Raw genomic sequence first — 22,334 nt, forward strand, 5'->3', positions numbered from 1 at the left:
TATCCTTTTATGAGTTATGCAGTTTCATCATCAACGTTTCCCATCTAATGCACTGATGACCCATTGTTTCAGCCGCTTCAGCTATAAGACATACAACCCACAGCCTTACACGTTTAAACTTTAGGTGCTGCAAACAATAAATAAAGGTTGAAAACAAATCATGAACCCATAAAAAATCCTTATCATGAACAAAATGTACAAAATAACAAAAACTCACAAAATGTACTCTGATGTTAACACCCTCCTCCTTAACCCTCATTCCAACAGATTTGGAGGAGGAACTGAGGCCTTGTCCGCCTTGCTGGTACAAGTGTTCAGACGTCTTCCTGAAATGGAACTGCTGTGTGCCCTGGGTGACTTTCAAGAAGTGGATGTACTTCATAGTGATGGACCCATTCATGGACTTGTTCATCACCATCTGCACTGTACTCAACATCATGTTCTTGGCCATGGAGCACTACCCCATGACACCACAGTTTGAAGAAGTGCTGAGTGTGGGGAACTTGGTGAGTTACCTTCCTTAATGATGCTCTTCCACTTTACCTCTTCTCTTGCCATGATAGGGGTACCTTAGAAATCTCTCTCTCAAAATGATCATGTTAAAAACACAGGTTTACAGTGCAAGCAGAAACCATGAGAGTCGACATATCTACAGATGGCACAGTTTTCAAAAGAATTCACTAGGCCAACCCCCTCTCATCTCTTTTACAGGTCTTCACGGGAATCTTCACAGCAGAGATGGTGCTGAAGCTCATCGCCATGGATCCGTACTACTACTTCCAGGTCGGGGGGAACATCTTCGACAGCATCATTGTGACAATCAGCCTGATGGAGCTGTGGCTGGCCGACGTCGAGGGTCTTTACGTGCTTCGCTCCTTCCGTCTGGTGAGGGTCCCTCCACCCACAATTTAGATCATACTCTTTCAGTGTAACTGTGCAGTGAGAATCAATCATGATCGGTCAATACATTTTCATAAACTAGTTACAAGAGTAGGGTTGAAAACTACTGGGTAATTTACCAAAGTTACCGGAATCTTCTGGAATTTGGGTAATTAGCAGGTCATCTATGGCAATCTGTGGTAACTTCGGTCATTTATACTTGAATAACTTGTATATTATGTATTCATATTATTGATTTTGTATATCTGTGTCCATATTGTCCTTGAGTTTTTAGTGGATAGACTATATGGTTTAATAGGAAATAGCCTAATGAAAGAAGCATCTAATCAACAATGGCATTATTTTTGATCAACTCTGCAACTCTTCCAACTATTGACTTTTTTTCACAACTGCCATCAGTTTAACTCTACAACATTTACGATAAAGACATTGTAAAACACTATGTATTGACATGGTCAAATAAATAGGAGTGAAAATATTTTTTAAACAAACAGTTGAAGTAGGACATGTATTTACAATTAGGTTGGAGTCATTAAAACTTGTTTTTCAACCACTCCACAAATGTCTTGTTAGCAAACTATAGTTTTGGCAAGTCGGTTAGGACATATACTTTGTGCATGACACAAGTAATTTGTCCAACAATTGTTTACAGACAGATTATTTCACTTAAAATTCACTGTAACACAATTCCAGTTGGTTAGAAGTGTACATACACTAAGTTGACTGTGCCTTTAAACAGCTTGGAAAATTCCAGAAAATGATGTCATGGCTTTAGAAGCCACTGATAGGCTAATTTACATAATTTGAGTCAATTGGAGGTGTACCTTTGGATGCTTTATCAAGGCCTACCTTCAAACTCAGTGCCTCTTTGCTTGACATCATGGGAAAATCACAAGAATTCAGCCAAGACCTCCAAATGCCTGAAGGTACCACGTTCATCTGTACAAACAAAAGTACTCAAGTATAAACACCATGGGACCACACAGCCATCATACAGCTCAAGAAGGAGACGCGTTCTGGTTCCTAGAGATGAACGTACTTCGATGCGAAAAGTGCAAATCAATCCCAGAACAACAGCAAAGGACCCTGTGAAGATGCTTGAGGAAACAGGTAGAAAAGTATCTATATCCACAGTAAAACGAGTCCTATAATCGACATAACCTGAAAGGCCGCTCAGCAAGGAAGAAGCTCCTGCTCCAAAACCTCCACAAAAAAAGCCAGACTATGGTTTGCAACTGCACATGGGGACAAAGATCGTACGTTTTGGAGAAATGTCCTCTGGTCTGATGTAACAAAATAAGAACTGTTTGGCCATAAGGATCATCATTATGTTTGGAGGGAAAAGGGGGACGCTTGCAAGCCGAAGAACACCATCCCAACTGTGAAGCACGGGGGTGGCAGCATCATGTTGTGGTGGTGCTTTGCTGCAGGAGGGACTGGTGCACGTCACAAAATAGATGGCATCATGAGGCAGGAAAATTATGTGGATATATTGAAGCAACATCTCAAGACATCAGTCAGGAAGTTAAAGCTTGGTCGCAAATGGGTCTTCCAAACAAACAATGGCCCCAAGCATACTTCCAAAGTTGTGGCAAAATGGCTTAAGGACAACAAAGTCAAAGTATTGGAGTGGCCATCACAAAGCCCTGACCTCAATTCTATAGAAAATTTGTGGTCAGAACTGAAAAAGCGTGTGCGAGCAAGGAGGCCTACAAACCTGACTCAGTTACACCAGCTCTGTCAGGAGCAATGGGCCAAAATTCACCCAACTTATTGTGGGAAGCTTGTGGAAGGCTACCTGAAACGTTTGACCCAAGTTAAACAATTGAAAGGCAATGCTACCAAATACTAATTGAGTGTATGTAAACGTCTGACCCACTGGGAATGTGATGAAAGAAATAAAAGCTTAAATAAATCATTCTCTCTACTATTATTCTGACATTTCACATTCTTAAAATACTGACCTAAGATAGGGAATTTTTACTCTGATTAAATGTCAGGAATTGTGAAAAACTGAGTTTAAATGTATTTGGCTAAGGTGTATGTATGCTGTGAAACCCTCATATTAAACATCAGTTGTATTCACTAAGTTGATGGTTTATATTTAGGATAATGTTTTGCAGCTTTGTCATTCCATTTTTTATAATAAAATCATTTGATTTGATTATTTTATAAATACCAAAAATATATAAATGCAACATGCAACAATTTCAACGATTTTACTGAGTGACAGTTCATATAAGGAAATCAGTCCATTGAAATAAATTAATGAGGCCCAAAAAGGGCTTTATTACAGACAGAAATTCCTCCTCAGTTTCATCAGCTCTTCGGGTGGCCTCAGACCATCTCGCAGGTGAAGAAGCAGCATGTGGAGGTCCTGGGCTTGCGTGGTTACACATGGTCTGCGGTTGTGAGGCTGGTTGGACATACTGCCAAATTCTCTAAAATGACATCGGAGGTGGTTTATGGTAGAGAAATGAACATTAAATTCTCTGGCAACAGCTCTGGTGGACATTCCTGCAGTCAGCATGCCAATTGCATGCTCTGTGAAAACTTGAGACCTCTGTGGCGTTGTGTGACAAAACTGCACATTTTAGAGTGGCCTTTTATTTCCCCCAGCACAAGGTGCACCTGTGTAATTATCATGCTGTTTAATCAGCTTCTTGATATGCCACACCTGCCAGGTGGATGGATTATCTTGGCAAAGGAGTAATGCTTTCTAAAAGGGATGTTAACAGGTTTGGGCACAAAATCTGAGCAAAATAAGCTTTTTGTGCGTATGGAACATTTCTGGAATCTTTTTTAACCTCATGAAACATGGGACCAGCACTACATGATGCGTTTATATTTTTGTTCATGAAATCGTTTTTGACATGTGATAAAGCCACACAGAGGGCCATATACAATTCCAGACACCTGTGATGATCTCAAGTACCCCAAAAGATGATTAGATTTTAGATAAAATAGATCTCATTAGACATTTAAAAAATTCACTAGAAAGTTACTGAAATATTGGTAGTTTACTTGTAAACTTTCAAAGTTACGAGTAATATACCCTCCCTTTGCAACCCTGTGCAAGATTAACATCACATTAGGCACAAGTAAAGTGATACTTTTTACATTTTTTAAAGCTGGGAAACCAGCCCTATGTAACCTAATAATGTCTCTGTTTGTTTTGGGGGCAGATGCGTGTTTTCAAGCTGACCAAATCCTGGCCCACACTCAACATGACAATCAAGATCATCGGTAATTCAGTGGGCACCCTGGTTAACATCACTCTGGTCCTGGCCATCATCGTCTTCATGTTTGCCGTGGGGGGCATGCAGCTCTTCGGCAAGAGCTACAAAGAGTGTGTCTGCAAGATCTCCTTGGACTGCGAGCTGCCCCGCTGGCACATGAATGACTTCTTCCACTCTTTTCTCATCATCTTCCGGGTGCTGTGCGGAGAGTGGATCGAGACCATGTGGGATTGCATGGAGGTGGCCGGACAGGGCGTTAGCCTCGTCTTCTTCATGACGGTCATGGTCATCTGTAAACTAGTGGTGAGTGATGCATTGAACCATGGGATGTGGGCACTGGATGGTGGTCATTGAAGTATTTGGGTGTTTAGTTAGTTAATGGATTACTCCAACGGTGTAATACACATAACATGGAAGATCAGGGAGCGTGTTCGGTGGAGCGCTCCATGCATACAGTGCACATACCACCGATGCAGCTCTTTTGTTGCTGTTAGATAATGAGTAGATTATGCCAGCTCCACATTCTTTTGATGGATACCAGGCGGTCCTTCACTGTAAACAAAACTGGTTGTGTTTCCTCTTTGGTTATTCATGGGATGAAGAGAGGAAATAGCTATGCCAGTTTACCAAAAACCTGACAACAAGCAATGTGCTAAAGACAAGCATGGCTTTCTGTCTGAACTCCCGGGAGAATTTCATTGACTAGTAGTGGCATCGAATAGGACACACACCATTCACTCAATGGAGAGGCTATTATTAGTTCCATGATATGGGCCAGCAGTTCTGACCTTGGGGTGTTTGGGGATCCACTGGGGCTGGTGGCATAGAGAAAATGGCAGAGGGCTTACAGGGATCATGGAGGGGGCAGCCTTAAGTCTACTGATGATGATGTAGCAGGCGTTTGAGGTCACACAAATCCAATACGACTGTTAGATACTATTGAGAGGTAAAGTTACACGCTTACTGTCTAACTGTTAGAAAACTTTTGACAATATTAACCAGAAGAAATTGACAAAATAATAATTTCACTTCCCTGGTTCAAGAACATCGGGGACAATAATAACAAATACTATGTGCTAAAAATCCAGTTGTTCTAACTATCCATCCAGGTGTTGAACGTCTTCTTGACCTTTCTGCTGAGCTCGTTCAGCCATTACAACCTGGCGGCTCCAGAGGAGGACGGGGAGATAACCAACCTGCAGATCGCCACCAGCAGGATCACCAGGGGCATCGACTGGGCCAAGGCATACGTCATCAAACAGTTCTGCATTATCATAGGCAACCAGCCTAAGGAGGATGGAGAACGGGCTGACGGTAATGGGGGTAGTAATGGGGATTTGGACGACTTCCCAAAGGACAGGTTGGCTTTGAAAAATGTTTATTCCAGTGACAACCCAAAGGCTGATTTGGAGCTCAAAATCCTGGACGATGTTAATCCAAGTGGATTTCTTACAAATGCGAATTTGACCCTGGATGTACCTTTTGCCAAAATCGAGTCTGATGATGATGAGGATGACGGCTCTGAAGAGAAAGGAGAAGGCGCAAATGAGGATGCTGAAGAGGATACTGAGGTAAGACCTTTGCACTATTAATGAGTAGAACATGACACAGACATCTGTCCCCACTGGGCACACACTGGTTGAATCGTCATAGTTTCCATGTCAGTTCAATGAAATGACGTTGAACCAACGTGGAATAGATTCTTAATTGACGTCCGTGCCCAGCGGCTTATATTTTGAGCATTCATTACAAACAATATAGAGTAATCAAGACTAAGGCTTCATACTGACAAGAGAAATAACCGATATACAAGCACATACACTTCATATATTGCTATCATTTGCAATATTATTAGTACTAGTATTATTCTATTCAGTATCAGTGTTATTGTAATACTGATAAGATAAAGAACATTTTCTTTTGGTACATTTTATGGGGTTTCTTATAGTCATGGCCAAATAACTTAAGCAAACTACAGTATTTCATTCCGCTGTGGCAATCAAAGTAATTCTGTCTGCTGCTGACATGCAGGGTAGACTACCCACATAAAAAAATCCTACAATTTACTACACAATACTACAGTACTTAGTATAGAATTCTGTAGTAATATGTATTATACTGTGGAATACTATACACACTGTATAGTATTCACACTGGAATACTATACACACTGTAGTATCCCTTGATCATGTGTAGTGCTTACTATAGAGTGTTTTACCATACTGTAGAATACTATAGTAAATACTACAATATTATCCACCAAAAAGCACTATAGTAAATACTACAGTAATGTCCACAAAAACACTATAGTTCGCAAAAAAACAACATCTTTTTTAAACTATTGTAAATACTACAGTGTTTCATTTACATATCCCAATTTGTGCCAAGTGAGAAACCTACATGCCAAGTATAGATCATATATTGTGTTCCCTCCTCTAGAAAAGAGGAGAAGCTCTGAACTATCCGTTCAGACCCCAGTCCTACCGACCTACCTACAGGTTATGGAAAATGTGCACTTTTAGTATTTCTCCAGTAGGTTTCCTCAAGGAGAAAGTCTTCAATTCTATGTCAAAGATAGTACAACTAAAACACTACAGTAAATACTACAGTATACTACAATCTGCAAAAACACTACATTAATTACTATACACTACAGTTTTCTTTAACTATATTAACTATACTACAGATAACTGTATATACTACAGTAAATACTATAGTATTCACTGTATTGTTTTTGCAGGCTTTAGTCGGGGCTCCCGAGTGGTGCAGCAGTCTAAGGCACTGCATCTCAGGGCAAGAGGTGTCACTAGAGTCCCTGGTTCAAATCCAGGCTGTATCACATCTGGCTGTGATTGGGAGTCCCATAGGGCAGTGCACAATTGGCCTCAGGCTTTGGTCGGTGTAGGTGTAACCGATGTGAAATGGCTAACTAGTTAGCAGGTTGCGTTTCAATCGGTGACGTCACTCGCTCTGAGACCTTGAAGTAGTTGCTCCCCTTGCTCTGCAAGGGCTGCGGCTTTTGTGGAGCGATGGGTAACGATGCTTCGAGGGTGGCTGTTGTCGATGTGTGTGAAGGGTCCCTGGTTCAGGGCGAGGAGAGGGATGGAAGCTATACTGTTACATTGATGCTGCAGTAGGTTAAAATACCTGCGCCTGTCTCCCGAATCATTCATACCAACTTGACACCTCATGAAGCTGGTTGAGAGAATGCCAAGAGTGTGCAAAGCTGTCAAGGGTGGCTACTTTGAAGAAACTTTTCACACTTTTTTGGTCACTACATGATTCCATGTGTGTTATTTCATAATTTTGATGTTTTCCCTATTATTCTGCAATGTAGAAAATAGTAAAAATAAAGAAAAACCCTTGAATAAGTAGGTGTGTTCAAACTTTTGACTGGTACTGTATATACAGTATATATATTTAGCTTTCAAAGATTTTGATGGGTACCCCGACACAGTAGGAGTACGAGTGGCCTGAAGTGTTTCCTTTAGGAGTGTGTGTGTGAGTATGCAGGTAGCTGTGTGTCGCAGGTTTGCAGCATCAATGTAACAGTAGGGGATTGTAACAATAATCGACTGGACACTGGTAAACCAAGGGCACACTTAATCAATTACTAATCGCTGGGAATAGGGGCCAGGTGTGCGTAATGAAAGTTCCCGGTGGGATCCGTGACATGAGGTAGTCACCTGGAATGCATATCGATTAGCAGGTGTGCTTTGTTAAAAGTTAATTTGTGGAATATCTTTCCTTCTTAATGCATTTAAACCAATACAGCTTAAATAAGCAAGATAAACAACAGTTCATCATTACTTTAAGACATGAAGGTCAGTCAATCTGGAAAAATTCAAGAACTTTAAAAGTTTTTAAAGCCCAAATAAATGCTTCACAGAGTTCAAGTACCAGACACATCTCAACATAAACTGTTCAGAAGAGACTGTGTGAATCAGGCCTTTATGTCGAATTGCTGCAAAGAAACCTAAAGGACACCAATAAGATGAAGAGACTTGCTTGGGCCAAGAAACATGAGCAATGGACATTAGACTGGTGGAAATCTGTCCTTTGGTCTGAAAAAAAGCAATTCGACATAAAAGCAACAAGCAATTCGACATAAAGGCCTGATTCACACAGTCTCTTCTGAACAGTTCATGTTGAGATGTGTCTGTAACTTGAACTCTGTGAAGCATTTATTTGGGCTTTAAAAACTTTAACCAAAGCACACCTGCTAATCGATGTGCATTCCAGGTGACTACCTCATGTCACGGATCCCTCCGGGAACTTTCATTACGCACACCTGGCCCCTATTCCATTTAGCAATTATGTTAGCGCAGCTGAAAACTGTTGTGCTGATTAAAGAAGCAATAGAACTGGCCTTCTTTAGGCTAGGTGAGTTTCTGGAGCATCAGAATTTGTGGGTTCGATTACAGACTCAAAAGGGATAGAAACAAAGCCCTTCTGAAACTCATCAATATATTCTTGTTCTGAGAAATGTAGGCTATTCCATGCAAGAAATGGCCAAGAAACTGAAGATCTCGTACAACTCTGTGTACTACTCCCTTCACAAAACAGAGCAAACTGGCTCTAACCAGAATAGAAAGAGGAGCGGGAGGCCCCGATGCACAACTGAGCAAGAAGACAAGTACACTAGAGTGTCTAGTTTGAGAAATAGACGCCTGACAAGTCCTCAACTGGCAGCTTCATTAAATAGTACCTTGCAAAACACCAGTTTCAACGTCAACAGTGAAGAGGCGACTCTTATTTCAAAATATGAATAAGACAGAACATCTTGTCAAATTATCAGACAGTGCATATTGACAGTATAAATAAACAAAGCCAGTCTTTTTTTCCTAATAACTCGCAGTTAACATATAACATTATTGAATTACAATTTATATTTACGTTCTTCTGTGCAGGGGTGAAATTATTTTTTGGAGCTGACATGTTTACAAACTTTAAAGAGACTGTAGGGCGACAGTTGCTATGTCCTACTTCTTTCCCACAGTGTGTTTACTCATTAATATAATGTGACAAGCGGCACTGTATGTGAAAGAGATACCATATGAATCTGTGACTGGGCAAAGAGTTATAGGCACATAGGTAACTTAAATCATTCCTCCACTTACTAACCTATATAATTTTGTGCTGTGTCCCACGGAATATCTGCTCAAAACAGTGACTAAATAAAGGTCATAGTAAATTGATGTTATGACATTTCATGTCTCTCAATCCAACCCAGATTAAACTCTGAGTTCAAGACACAATTTAATTAAAGGGATAGTTCACTTTTTTTGTGTGTGTGTGTTTTTTAGCTATACAATTAGCTACAAATGGGATATCCCAGATGATCTAATACATATGTCTCTCTCACTACAGCTAAGGAAATCTATTGCACAGGACAATGCCTCTTTGATCTGCAGGACAGCGGACAATCCCCCTGAAGTGGAGAAAGAAGAGGCAAACCCCACCAGCCCTGAGAACTGCTGGACTGAGAGTAAGAGGATCCCCCCCTTACAGGCTTGATGCTACCATGGGAGTCGATATCCACTGAACAAAAAAATAAATGCAACATGTCAAGTGTTGGTCCCCATGTTCCATGAGCTGAAATAAAAGATCCCAGAAATATAACTCCGTAAAATCTTTGAAATTGTTATATGTTGCATTTCTATTTGTGTTCAGTATACTGTAGTAAACCTACATCAGCCTCCAATGATTTACTTAGTTGTTCAGGAGGAGAGAGGGAGAGAGAGCAGGGCTCGCTTGCTTAGTGTAGTTTTGATTGAGTCATGTCGCATTTCCCTGGCTGATAAGACAATGACTATACTGCCTATTTAAGTGGAGGTTCCCTGTATGGTTCAAATGGTAGAATACACTTTAAGTGAACATGAATTCATTAGCACCCCTCTCGTCTCCATGAATGAGCCTTATTTTTTTCACCTGCCTTGATTGTACTTCTGAAATGCCTGGCTTGACAAATGTGGATAGTACTGGTAGATGGCGTGCGAGGGTTGTTTTGCCTAATCTTAGTCGTATGTTCTCCTTCCTCAAATCTCGTGATAGAATGCATTGGACGATGCCCTTGCCTTGATTTTGACATCACCACGGGCCAAGGAAAAACTTGGTGGAACTTCAGGAAGACATGCTTCCTCATTGTGGAGCACAACTACTTTCAGTCCTTTATCATCTTCATGATCCTGATGAGTAGTGGAGCTTTGGTGAGATAGAGTGATGTCTTCTTTCAGTGCAATGCGAATACCAACATACAATGTTTTGAAACAACTGTCCATAATATTTTGCTCAATTCTTCACAGGCTTTTGAAGACATACACATTGAACAGCGCAGGACCATAAAAGTCATCCTGGAATATGCTGATCAATTCTTCACCTACGTGTTCATTATTGAGATGCTCTTGAAGTGGGTGGCTTACGGATTCCAGGCCTACTTCACAAACGCATGGTGCTGGCTGGACTTCCTCATTGTGGATGTAAGTCAAAGTAATAACTCAAGCCCATCTGGGTAGTGCGTCATCGTCATAATAAGCTATATTTTATATTTTCAACATTTATAAGTAATATTTAATCAATATAAATGATCAATATTTCAGTTCCTTTGAGAAAGCTAATCTTCACATGTTGTCATCACATCCCAAATCTCCTAGGTGTCTATGATTAGTTTAACGGCTAACTTTCTGGGCTACGCTGAACTTGGGCCAATCAAATCTCTTCGAAAGTTACGGGCTTTGCGGCCCCTCCGCGCCCTGTCCAGATTTGAGGGAATGAGGGTGAGTGAGTAGTCTTTTACAAGTCGAGAAAACTGAAATAAGAGAGGTGGTGCATTTGATTAGTCTCAAACATGTAAATCTGTGGCCTTAGAAATTAAATGCATTTGTTGATACATTTTCGAGAATTGATCAACAACGCAAAGAGTATTTCACTCCAATGAGTCTCAGCAGTTCAACATGAATCCCTTTTGACATACTGTACAAACTCTGCTTTTACTAGGGATTTGATTGGCAGGTTCTCTCAAATTTGGGCACATGATTTCCTTTCCACAGGTGGTGGTGAACGCTCTGGTGGGGGCCATTCCTTCCATCGGCAACGTGCTTCTAGTGTGCGCCACCTTCTGGCTCATCTTCAGCATCATTGGAGTCAACCTGTTTGCTGGGAAGTACTACTACTGCTTCAACACCACGTCTGAGGAGCTGTTCTCTGCTGAAGTTGTGAACAACAAGACCGAATGCATCCAACTAATAGAGGATAATAACGACGTGCGCTGGATGAACTCAAAGATCAACTTTGACAACGTGGCCGTGGGCTACCTTTCCCTCCTGCAAGTAGTGAGTTTCAAAACAGGTTGCTTACTAATCATATAGCCTACTACTCAATCGAATGTATTTATAAAGCCCTTCTTACATCAGCTGATGTCACAAAGTGCTGTACAGAAATCTAGCCTAAAACCCCAAATCAAGTTTATTTTATTTTATTTTATATAGCCCTTCGTACATCAGCTAATGTCTCGAAGTGCTGTACAGAGACCCAGCCTAAAACCCCAAACAGCTAGAATGCAGGTGTAGAAGCACGGTGGCTAGGAAAAACTCCCTAGAAAGGCCAAAACCTAGGAAGAAACCTAGAGAGGAACCAGGCTATGAGGGGTGGCCAGTCCTCTTCTGGCTGTGCCGGGTGGAGATTATAACAGAACTATGCCAAGATGTTCAAAAATGTTCATAAGTGACAAGCATGGTCAAATAATAATCATGAATAATATTCAGTTGGCTTTTCATAGCCGATCATTAAGAGTTGAAAAACAACAGGTCTGGGACAGGTGGCGGTTCCATAACCGCAGGCAGAACAGCAGCAAGGCCAGGCGGACTGGGGACAGCAAGGAGCCACCACGCCCGGCAGTCCCGACGTATGGTCCCAGGGCTCAGGTCCTCCGAGAGAAAGAAAGAGAGAAGGAGAAAATTAGAGAGAGCCAAGATTTTAAAAATGTTCATAAATGACAAGCATGGTCAAATAATAATCAGGAATAAATCTGTTGGCTTTTCATAGCCGATCATTAAGAGTTGAAAACAGCAGGTCTGGGACAGGTAGGGGTTCCGTAACCGCAGGCAGTACCGTTGAAACTGGAATAGCAGCAAGGCCAGGCGGACTGGGGGCAGCAGGGAGTCGTCATGCCCGGTAGTCCTGACGTATGGTCCTAGGGCTCAGGTTCTCAGAGAGAGAAAGAGAGAACGAGAGAATTAGAGAAAGCATACTTAAATTCACACAGGACACTGGATAAGACAGGAGAAGTACTCCAGGTATAACCAACTGACCCTAGCCCCCCGACACAAACTACTGCAGCATAAATACTGGAGGCTGAGACAGGAGCGGTCAGGAGACACTGTGGCCCCATCCGAAAATACCCCCGGACAGGGCCAAATAGGAAGGATATAACCCCACCCACTTTGCCAAAGCACAGCCCCCGCACCACTGGAGGGATATCTTCAACCACCAACTTATAATCCTGAGACAAGGCCGAGTATAGCCAACAAAGATCTCCACCACAGCACAAACCAAGGGGGGGCGCCAACCCAGACAGGAAGATCACGTCAGTAACTCAACCCACTCAAGTGACGCACCCCTCCCAGGGACGGCATGAAAGAGCACCAGTAAGCCAGTGACTCAGCCCCTGTAAAAGGGGTTAGAGGCAGAGAATCCCAGTGGAGAGAGGGGAACCGGCCAGGCAGAGACAGCAAGGGCGGTTCGTTGCTCCAGAGCCTTTCCGTTCACCTTCACACTCCTGGGCCAGACTACACTCAATCATATGACCTACTGAAGAGATAAGTCTTCAGTAAAGACTTAAAGGTTGAGACCGAGTCTGCGTCTCTCACATGGGTAGGCAGACTGTTCCATAAAAATGGAGATCTATAGGAGAAAGCCCTGCCTCCCGCTGTTTGCTTAGAAATTCTAGGGACAATTAGGAGGCCTGCGTCTTGTGACCGTAGCGTACGTATTGGTATGTACGGCAGGACCAACTCGGAAAGATAGGTAGGAGCAAGCCCATGTAATGTTTTATAGGTTAACAGTAAAACCTTGAAATCAGCCCTTGCCTTAAAAGGAAGCCAGTGTAGGGACGCTAGCACTGGAGTAATATGATCAAATTTCTTGGTTCTAGTCAGGATTCTAGCAGCCGTATTTAGCACTAACTGAAGTTTATTTAGTGCTTTATCCGGGTAGCCGGAAAGTAGAGCATTGCAGTAGTCTAACCTAGAAGTAACAAATGCATGGATTAATTTTTCTGCATCATTTTTGGACAGAAAATGTCTGATTTTTGCAATGTTACGTAGATGGAAAAAAGCTGTCCTTGAAACAGTCTTGATATGTTCGTCAAAAGAGAGATCAGGGTCAAGAGTTCTCTGCTGAAGTTGTGAACAACAAGACCGAAAACAGCAAGCAATGCAGGTGTAGAAGCACTGTTGTATAGTTGAAGTTGTTTAAAGTGGTAATACAGGTGTTGGCCTGTGTTACATGTAGCCTACTGTTTCTTACAGAATATATTTGTTTCTCTTTTTATCTCTCTCAGGCAACATTTAAAGGATGGCTGGATATAATGTATAGCGCTGTGGATTCACGTGTGGTAAGACAATTCCTTCTTAATACTGTAATAATAATTATACACTTTGAAATGAGTATGAAAACAACCTAATTTCTTCCCGATTTTATCCTCTCTGTCAACAAGGTGGGAGAGCAACCCATGTATGAGGGTAATGTTTACATGTACATCTACTTTGTCATGTTCGTCATCTTTGGGTCCTTCTTCACCCTGAATCTCTTCATTGGTGTCATAATCGACAACTTCAACCAACAAAAAAAGAAGATAAGTAGCCTTCCTACAGCATAATATCACGAAATAGCAAACACAGCATGCAAGCCTTTCTAAAACATTATCACAACAATACTATACACATATAAATGGCAAGTATTTTAGATGACATGCACATGAAAATAACTGTATGTCTCTATACTTTGGAGGGAGAAATATTTTCATGACAGAGGAACAGAATAAGTACTGCAATGCCATGAAAAAGCTTGGTTCCGAGAAGCTACAGAAACCCATTCCGAGACCCAAGGTAAGCACCTGCTTGAGTTACTGGCAAATTGCCTAAAGATGTAGAACAAAAGAGTGTGTATTCCATACCATCTACTGTAGATGCTATACCAGCCCTTACACATCAGTTCTTAGTTCAAATACAAGTGTATCATCACCAATGTTTAAGAAGAACATTTTAAGTTAAATACGGTACCACTCAATGAGAAGGTATTGGCCAGGCTTTATCACGATCTGCTCTTGTCTGCTTCTGTTCCTCCCTTATGAAGATAACTTTCCCTCCAAAGTATAGAGACATACTGTTATTTTCATGTGCATGTCATTGACCTAACATACCTCTAATTCACTCTGTTTCGTCCTATCCTTCTCTTGGTTTCTATTGATTGGCGGCTGAAGAACAAATTCGCAGGCATTATTTATGACCTGATCACCCAACAATTCTTCGAGATCTTCATTTTTGTGCTGATCTGCCTCAGCATGGTAACGATGATGGTGGACACAGATGACCAGAGCGAGGAGAAGGATAAAATCCTCTTCTTCATCAACCTGATGTTTATCTTCATCTTCATCGCAGAGTGTATCCTCAAGTTGATCGGACTGCGGCAATATTATTTTACCGTCGGATGGAATATTTTAGATTTTGTCGTCGTCATTCTCTCCATCCTTGGTGAATATGAAGAAATGACTGTTTTCATTAGTCATACACCTACAGAATTCTTGATTTTTGCTGACATGAAACATGATTGAATAACATAGTAATAAGAATGAAAACTAAAATGTATTTTTTTTCCATTCCAGGTTTACTGCTGGCAGACCTCACAGAGAAGTATTTTATCTCACCTAACCTTTTCCGTGTCATAAGACTGGCCAGGATTGGTCGAGTTCTGAGACTTATCCGAGGGGCTAAAGGCATCCGGACACTGTTGTTTGCCCTGAGGATGTCACTTCCAGCTATCTTCAACATTGGGCTCCTGCTCTTTCTCGTCATGTTTATCTTCTCCATTATTGGAATGTCCAACTTTGCGTATGTCAAGAAGGAGGCCGGAATAGACGATATGATCAATTTTGAAACATTTGGCAACAGTATCATTTGTCTGTTCGTGATCACAACCACAGCCGGTTGGGATAGTGTCCTCACACCCATGCTGAATAGTGCACCTCCGGACTGTGACCCAGACATGGAAAATCCAGGCACAGATGTAAGAGGCAACTGCAACAGCTTTGGTTGGGGAATTTGTTTTATCTGCAGCTACATCATCGTGTGTTTCTTTCTTGTGGTCAACATGTACATTGCCATTATCCTTGAGAACTTCAATGTTGCCATAGAGGAGAGCGGCAACCCGCTGTGTGAGGAAGACTTTGAGATGTTCTATGAGACCTGGGAGAAGTTCGACCCTGACGCGTCACAATTCATCGCCTACGACATTTTGTCGGAGTTCTGTGACACGCTTAAAGACCCGCTCAGGATCCCCAAACCCAACGCAATCAAGCTGATCACCATGGACCTTCCCATTGTCCCTGGGGATAAGATCCACTGTCTGGACATCCTGCTGGCGCTGACCACAGAGGTGCTGGGAGAATCAGGGGAGATGGATGCCATGAAGGAGAGCATGGAGGAGAAGTTCATGGCCAACAACCCCTTTAAAGTGTCATACAAGCCAATCACCACCACCCTGATGCGAAAGCAGGAGGAGGTAGCAGCTGTTGTTATTCAGAGAGCCTGTCGTAAGCATCTCCTGAGAAGTTCGATGAAACTCGCTTCCTACAAGTACCACGAGAAGAAAGAGTTAACCAAGGAGGACGAAGCGCCGCCAGACCAGGAGGGAATGATTGCCATCAAGATGAGCAAACTGTACGGAAGCCAACACTCACTCGGAGTGGATGAAACCGTTGTAGATATGGATTCTTATGTAAATCGGGAGAGAAAAGAACTGACAGAGACACAACCGCCTGTGGAGACGACTGAAACGCCGCTGCCTGTGGAGCTTCAGAACGAGATCATCTCGCACTCTGCCCCCTTTGTCATCCCGGCCTCAACCCATAACTCACAGCTGAAAGAGTTCCATGTTTGAATAGCTAGTGCAGCCAATGGATAAACACCGCATCAGCATGGTCTTCTGCCTTTGACGATGAGACCGCTTCTTCATCTCCAAAGTCTAACTTTGGTATGTTTGGCTTGGGTCAGAGTCTGAGTTTCTTGCTAACTAAGTCTTTGAGGGACACGTCGAGCCCACCCCACTGAATCCAAGAGATTGCATAGAGATGATGATATAACGAATATAGCAGTCAATGTTAATTGATGTTGATGATAACCTGGAATGTATTGACTGAGAAATCATAGCTATTGTTGGCAAGACAATCACCAAAGCCTGAGTTGAAAGTTTGGGCCCTTTTATGGATGCAAGCCCAGTTGTGGTAGCATACCCCCTTGTAATATATAGTTGAGATCAACTGAGAATTAAATAACCTAAGAGATAGGTAGCAATGTATAAGATAATAATAAGCGAATTAAACTCCATCTCACAAGTGAGTAGAAACCTGACTCCTATGGTTTTACTCTTAACACAAAAACATACCTTTCAGTACCCTGAAAGTAATTTAATAAATATGTTCATTTTCGTATTTTTTATACCATTTTTATTCAGCTGTTCGTTGGGTTGGCAGGTAGCCTAGTGGTTAGAGCATTGAGCCAGTAACTGAAAGATTGCTAGATTGAATCCCCGAGCTGACAAGGTACAAATATGTCGTTCTGCCCCTGAACAAGACAGTTAAACCACTGTTCCCCAGTAGGTTGTCATTGTAAGTAAGAATTTGTTCTTAACTGACTTGCCTAGTTAAATAAATACAAATATTCTACTGCACTTGCAGTATTAATTTGGGAAAAAAAGGCAAGCAATATTCTCATCTGTATCTTCAAAGTTTAAATATGACTCCAAAAACAGGATTCTCAAGAAGTATTATAGTTTTTTCATATGGAATCTGACTTTTGGTACATGTCCCATTTTAATCAAATCAAATCAAATGTATTTATATAGCCCTTCTTACATCAGCTGATATCTCAAAGTGCTGTACAGAAACCCAGCCTAAAACCCCAAACAGCAAGCAATGCAGGTGTAGAAGCACGGTGGCTAGGAAAAACTCCCTAGAAAGGCCAAAACTTAGGAAGAAACCTAGAGAGGAACCAGGCTATGAGGGGTGGCCAGTCCTCTTCTGGCTGTGCCGGGTGGAGATTATAACAGAACATGGCCAAGATGTTCAAATGTTCATAAATGACCAGCATGGTCAAATAATAATCATCACAGTAGTTGTCGAAGACATGAATAACAATTATTTTTAGCTAGCAAATATAGCTAGCACGCATAACTTAACCAAGCTAACGAAAATACACATGCTCAGGTAGATTCTGTCAAAGTTACGTCATTTTACGAAGTAACTAGCTAGCTACAGTTAATAGTTAAATTAGCTAGCTAATGATTGTAGCTGGCTAACGTTATATCTGTCACTGACTTAGTCCTTACTAAAACTTTTATGAATAAACTTTTATGACTTCCCTATAATTTTCCAAATAGCAGTACAAGAACGTCAAATAAAAATGTTAAATATATTTTTTATTGAATACAATTGTATTTTGAAGTTATTATTTGTCTGGAGTTTGGTTTGACGTGTTTGGCCAACACTTTTGTGTGTTCATTTTAAGGTATTAAATCAAATACTAACACTGGGATTTAGAGTATATACAAAGTATTTTATCGACGACACACACCTATCCCGTAGAAGTTGACTAATTCTGCTGAATAACAATTAATTTGTACAATTTTTATAAGGTCAGTTCTCTTTTATTGTCAAATTTCTTAATTTTCTGTTTCCTTTGATTTGATTTTTAAGGAAAATAACTTTCCTTTTTAGTTTTTCTCATTGTAGTAACACAAGTAACCTACTGTAGTAACACAAGTACTACTAACAGTGTTCGGTTTTTAATCTGCAATTATTTGTGCTATTAAGCAGTATGATAAAATAGAAATTAATAATGACATATTTCACATATTTGACATATTTTCAGCATGACATACATGCTGAAAATGTACTGGTCCGTTTATTGGAACATGAGGCTTGTAACACCAGAGTTGTTTTTGATTATTTTCACAAGGGGCACTCACTATATGTGTTAACTGAGTCACTTTGGATAAAAGCTTCAGCTAAAATGACCTTACAAGTCTTAACACAGAAATGTCTTAATCGTGGGAATACAGTAGGAAAGCACGTTGAAAGCGTTGTTTGTACTGGAGAATGAAGCCTTGTCAGGAACGCAGTTTATTCATAAAAAAAAGTGTGATGTTAACGACTTTTTAATTATACTTAAATATCAATCTCACCTAAATGTGTGTACAGTATCGTACACAATCTCTGTCTGGAGAGGCACATTTTACAATTGATACTAATACACTCCGATAAGCACAATCAAGCACACTGCGATTTCTTTGGAAACTTGTATGAGAAACGCGTGGATTAATTACACATGCATGGAACCACCTTGAAACAATGCGTGGAGGACAACTTAGATAACATAAGTACATGTTCTATTTATTTCAGGGATTCAATCATTCTAACCAGTTTTTACTTCATTTGAATTAAGGACAAATACTAAGCTAGCAACTGCATATTTTTGTACAAGAGCTTCCATGTTTGTTAAACCAAGTGTGCCTATTTGTAAGTGGTACCTACAACAGCAGTTCCCTCCAAAGGGAGACTGATTTGCCTGTAAATCATGTTCTACGCACTGTGTGAACATTCAAGCAGAGGACCTTGGAATTGTGAAATGCAAATAGCATTTCATGTCATGCACCATTGTTTACAAAAACGAATACCGTGTGAAAGTGATGGAGAAGGCCGGTTATATTGCATTTTTTTACTGAGGCTGAATGCGTGATGTCAGCGTGGCCTGTAAACATTGTATGTTCACTGCTCAACTGTGGAGGATTTTGGAGATTGTATTACTTTGTATTATGGATATGAAGAGCGTTTCATTCATGTAATGATAGACTATACATGCATAAATACACCGCAGTACATATTATGCTGTAAAATTTGACTTTCTAACAATTCTAATACATTTCTAATAAAAAAATAAAGATGTGTTTGGGTGCTCTGCCAGTTGTATTGTATCACAAAAAAATATTTGATCTTTATGATGTATTTGTTCACAAGCATGCTGTGTATGCCATCTGCTGGACAACTATACAATAGGGCCTCTGGCTGGAAGTGTCTGCCGGACTATTCCTCTCCAAGTTCCAAGCATACGGCACAAGTCAGGGGTCACCGGTGTGTAACGACCTTAAGACAGCGAGGATCTGTGTGTTCTACATGTCTCTCTTTAGTTTGCAGGACCAGGAGTGGGACCATGGCTATAATGTTACACCCATTCACTTCTCACACTGACTGACCGATCCCTGTTACACATGCCAAGCTTGGCCCTCTATGACCGACCAGGAAGTCAAGGAGATTAGCTACAGATGTTAGCTACATGCTTGTGATGAACAGAGGGAAGGGGCTTGGGTGTGGTGACCATAATAAGCTAAATAGAGGCTCACTCAAATGGTATCGCATGACAATTGGCAGCTAATATAACTTACTATCTGATAGTGTCATAAATGTGTTCCAAAATACAAAAAAAGGTTGCCATTATCATGTTATAATTTAATGTACGGCATCTCTATTACAATATATGTCATGTATAACTGCTCTATAAAGGGTTAGAGAAATCTATTTCAGTGTAACTGTTTTGTTTGTGTAGCCTGTATGTTTTACCTTCATAGTCACTGAGCTGTGAGGCTTTTCCTTAAGCTCACCTAGGACAAGGTTTACTTTCAAGATGTATTAGTGGTGTGTACAGAGTAAAAAGGGCATGTGACATGAATAAGAAATTACAAAAATACAAGAATACGAACATAAAGTAAATGGCTCAGTAGTATATAACACATGTTTTAGCATGAGTTTAATACAGGAATGCACCATTTAAAGTACAATATTTACACATGTATGAGAGAAAGAAGGGATTGGGGGGCAAATGTTTAAATTGGGCAGTATTAAATCAGAATCTGTGCAATAGAAGAGGGTGGTAGCAGCCATTGTGATGTGTGTGTGAGTGTGTGAGGGATTGCATGTGTGCTAAGGTGTGGAGAGTGAGTACAGGTGGTCAGTCCAGTTCAAGTGTTCAGCAGTCTGATGGCTTGAAGATAAAACTGTCTCTGAGCCTGTTGGTATCAGATCTCATGCTCTGATATCGTCTGCCCGGGGATAAGGGAGTGAACAGCTTGTGGTTGGGGTGTGTGGGGTCCTTGATGATGCTACTGTTTTAAGTAGATCTGGATGGGTGGGAACACAGCGATGTATAGTGATACGCTGATGTGTAAGTGTGTGTGTGTGTGTGTGTGTGTAAGTGTGCTACATGCTTGGGTGTATGTGATTGGAGGGGAATAGCATGGCCTTGGAGTGGCGTGGATTTTGCAGAATGTAGTGAGACGAGAAGCACTGGCAGGGCTTGTCTTGTCAACACGTGGAATCTCTTCCGAACAAGAGTCCGAGCGGCTTCCTGAGAGTCACAACATGAGAGGAGACGAGTGTTTTGACGGAAGACTGAGGGGGGAGGGGGCAGACCAGGGGGAAGAAAACTTGGGTGTAGAGAGAGAGAGAGATGTTAGTGAGGAGGGGTGAGAGGATCAGGGGAGAGGGTATGCCCCCTCTGGGACCAGCTGGTGCCCAGTCCTAGATCTCCAACGGCAATCAGTATCAGTAGTCAACCAGCTAGTGCATGGTACCCACTGTAGGTACCATTCCACAGCTCTGATGAGATGTAAAAATGTCAGCCATAAAACATGACACCATTTATAACCCAACCACATGTCTAATACAAATTAGGGGCAAATGCCTAGAAAATATAAAATACTTACAGTACAGTAGCAATCGACTTTGTGGATTGAAGCTATGATACACCTTACACTCTTAGAGGTAATAGTGCCTGGATGAACCGTTTGGGTTGCTTTCCAGTTTAAAAGGTTCCTAGAGGTTTCTAAAGGGTCTTAAAAGAACCCATCTCTGAAGGTTCAAACCGGAGCCTTTTAGTGATGGGAGGGGTACAATTTTTAACCTTTTTAATAATCTATTGTAGAGGTGGCAGCCTATCAAATTGGAGGCGTGGCTTATTTGAGGCATGGCTTTCAGATTGTTATTTTTCGTCACCCGTTAGTGTAAATGTCATTCCTGTTCATCATATGAAGTTTGCACAGTGCAAATGTAAACGTCCCTTGAATATTTATGCATATTCTAATATAATATTAATAATATTAACATTGATGATTATATACAGTAATAAAGTGGTAACTATTCCAACTTTGTAATTTGCATAGGCTATAGAGGAACTCATTGAAGCTACAAAACTGTCAGTGTTCAACCTTAACATGTGATGACAATACAACAGAACAGATGAAAAGTAATGACATTTATTCTAAAAGGGTGGCCCTACTAAGCCATTGCCCCACTTCAGGTTTCCTCCAGGAACCCGCTGCTACATTGAACCATTAAAAGGTTCATCCCAAGAATCCCCAAACTTAATTGTTGCTAATATGAACCCTTTACTCTCCAGGTTTTCTCGAGTCACCACTTATTCTAGTGTAGGGGACAGATGTTACAAATGTGACCCAAAAAATGTAAGCTACTTCAAAAGGGTCACGCAAAATGTTTTATCGTAAGATAACACAAGTAACGTCTCACTCTTACGTTAATCTCATTAATCATCTCTGTATAGCCTAGGCCTATTTGTGGCAGCTTTGCGTGTGTATGGTCCATGACACTGAACTCCGCCCGCTGCTTTGCTGTTCACCCTCTGTCCTTTCCCTTTCCCAATCCCCATTAGCTGCTAAGGAAATGCATGGGTGATTAGCTAGCTAGCTACCTACTCTACCGCGTGACTGACTCACTCCCAGCTCCACTAACAGGGGCGTCACCAGAGTTTCAGAACATTCGGAGCTCAGCCCTTGCATGCATATCATTGTATTTGCGGGTTCGAGAAAAATGGCCTTTTCTAAAATAATTTCATGCAATTCTAAATAACTCTA

At 41.2% G+C, this 22,334-nt stretch overlaps 1 protein-coding gene across 2 annotated transcripts in view; it reads left to right on the forward strand.

The window, feature by feature from the left end:
* LOC129822739 (sodium channel protein type 4 subunit alpha B-like) overlaps positions 1-19,374 on the forward strand; it is a 45,560-nt gene extending 26,186 nt beyond the window's left edge. For both annotated transcript variants that reach the window (XM_055881110.1, XM_055881119.1), the window contains 14 exons: positions 268-506; positions 712-885; positions 4,086-4,442; positions 5,249-5,710; positions 9,510-9,627; positions 10,194-10,348; positions 10,445-10,618; positions 10,793-10,915; positions 11,189-11,470; positions 13,699-13,752; positions 13,855-13,992; positions 14,141-14,245; positions 14,620-14,890; positions 15,022-19,374. In XM_055881110.1, coding sequence (XP_055737085.1) covers positions 268-506; positions 712-885; positions 4,086-4,442; positions 5,249-5,710; positions 9,510-9,627; positions 10,194-10,348; positions 10,445-10,618; positions 10,793-10,915; positions 11,189-11,470; positions 13,699-13,752; positions 13,855-13,992; positions 14,141-14,245; positions 14,620-14,890; positions 15,022-16,295 — 3,926 coding nt within the window. In that variant the 3' untranslated portion in view covers positions 16,296-19,374. The remainder of the gene's footprint in view (positions 1-267; positions 507-711; positions 886-4,085; positions 4,443-5,248; positions 5,711-9,509; positions 9,628-10,193; positions 10,349-10,444; positions 10,619-10,792; positions 10,916-11,188; positions 11,471-13,698; positions 13,753-13,854; positions 13,993-14,140; positions 14,246-14,619; positions 14,891-15,021) is intronic.
* Positions 19,375-22,334: the final 2,960 nt, after the last annotated feature.

Source organism: Salvelinus fontinalis, chromosome 2, assembly GCF_029448725.1.
Source record: "Salvelinus fontinalis isolate EN_2023a chromosome 2, ASM2944872v1, whole genome shotgun sequence".
NCBI classification, from domain to species: Eukaryota; Metazoa; Chordata; class Actinopteri; order Salmoniformes; family Salmonidae; genus Salvelinus; species Salvelinus fontinalis.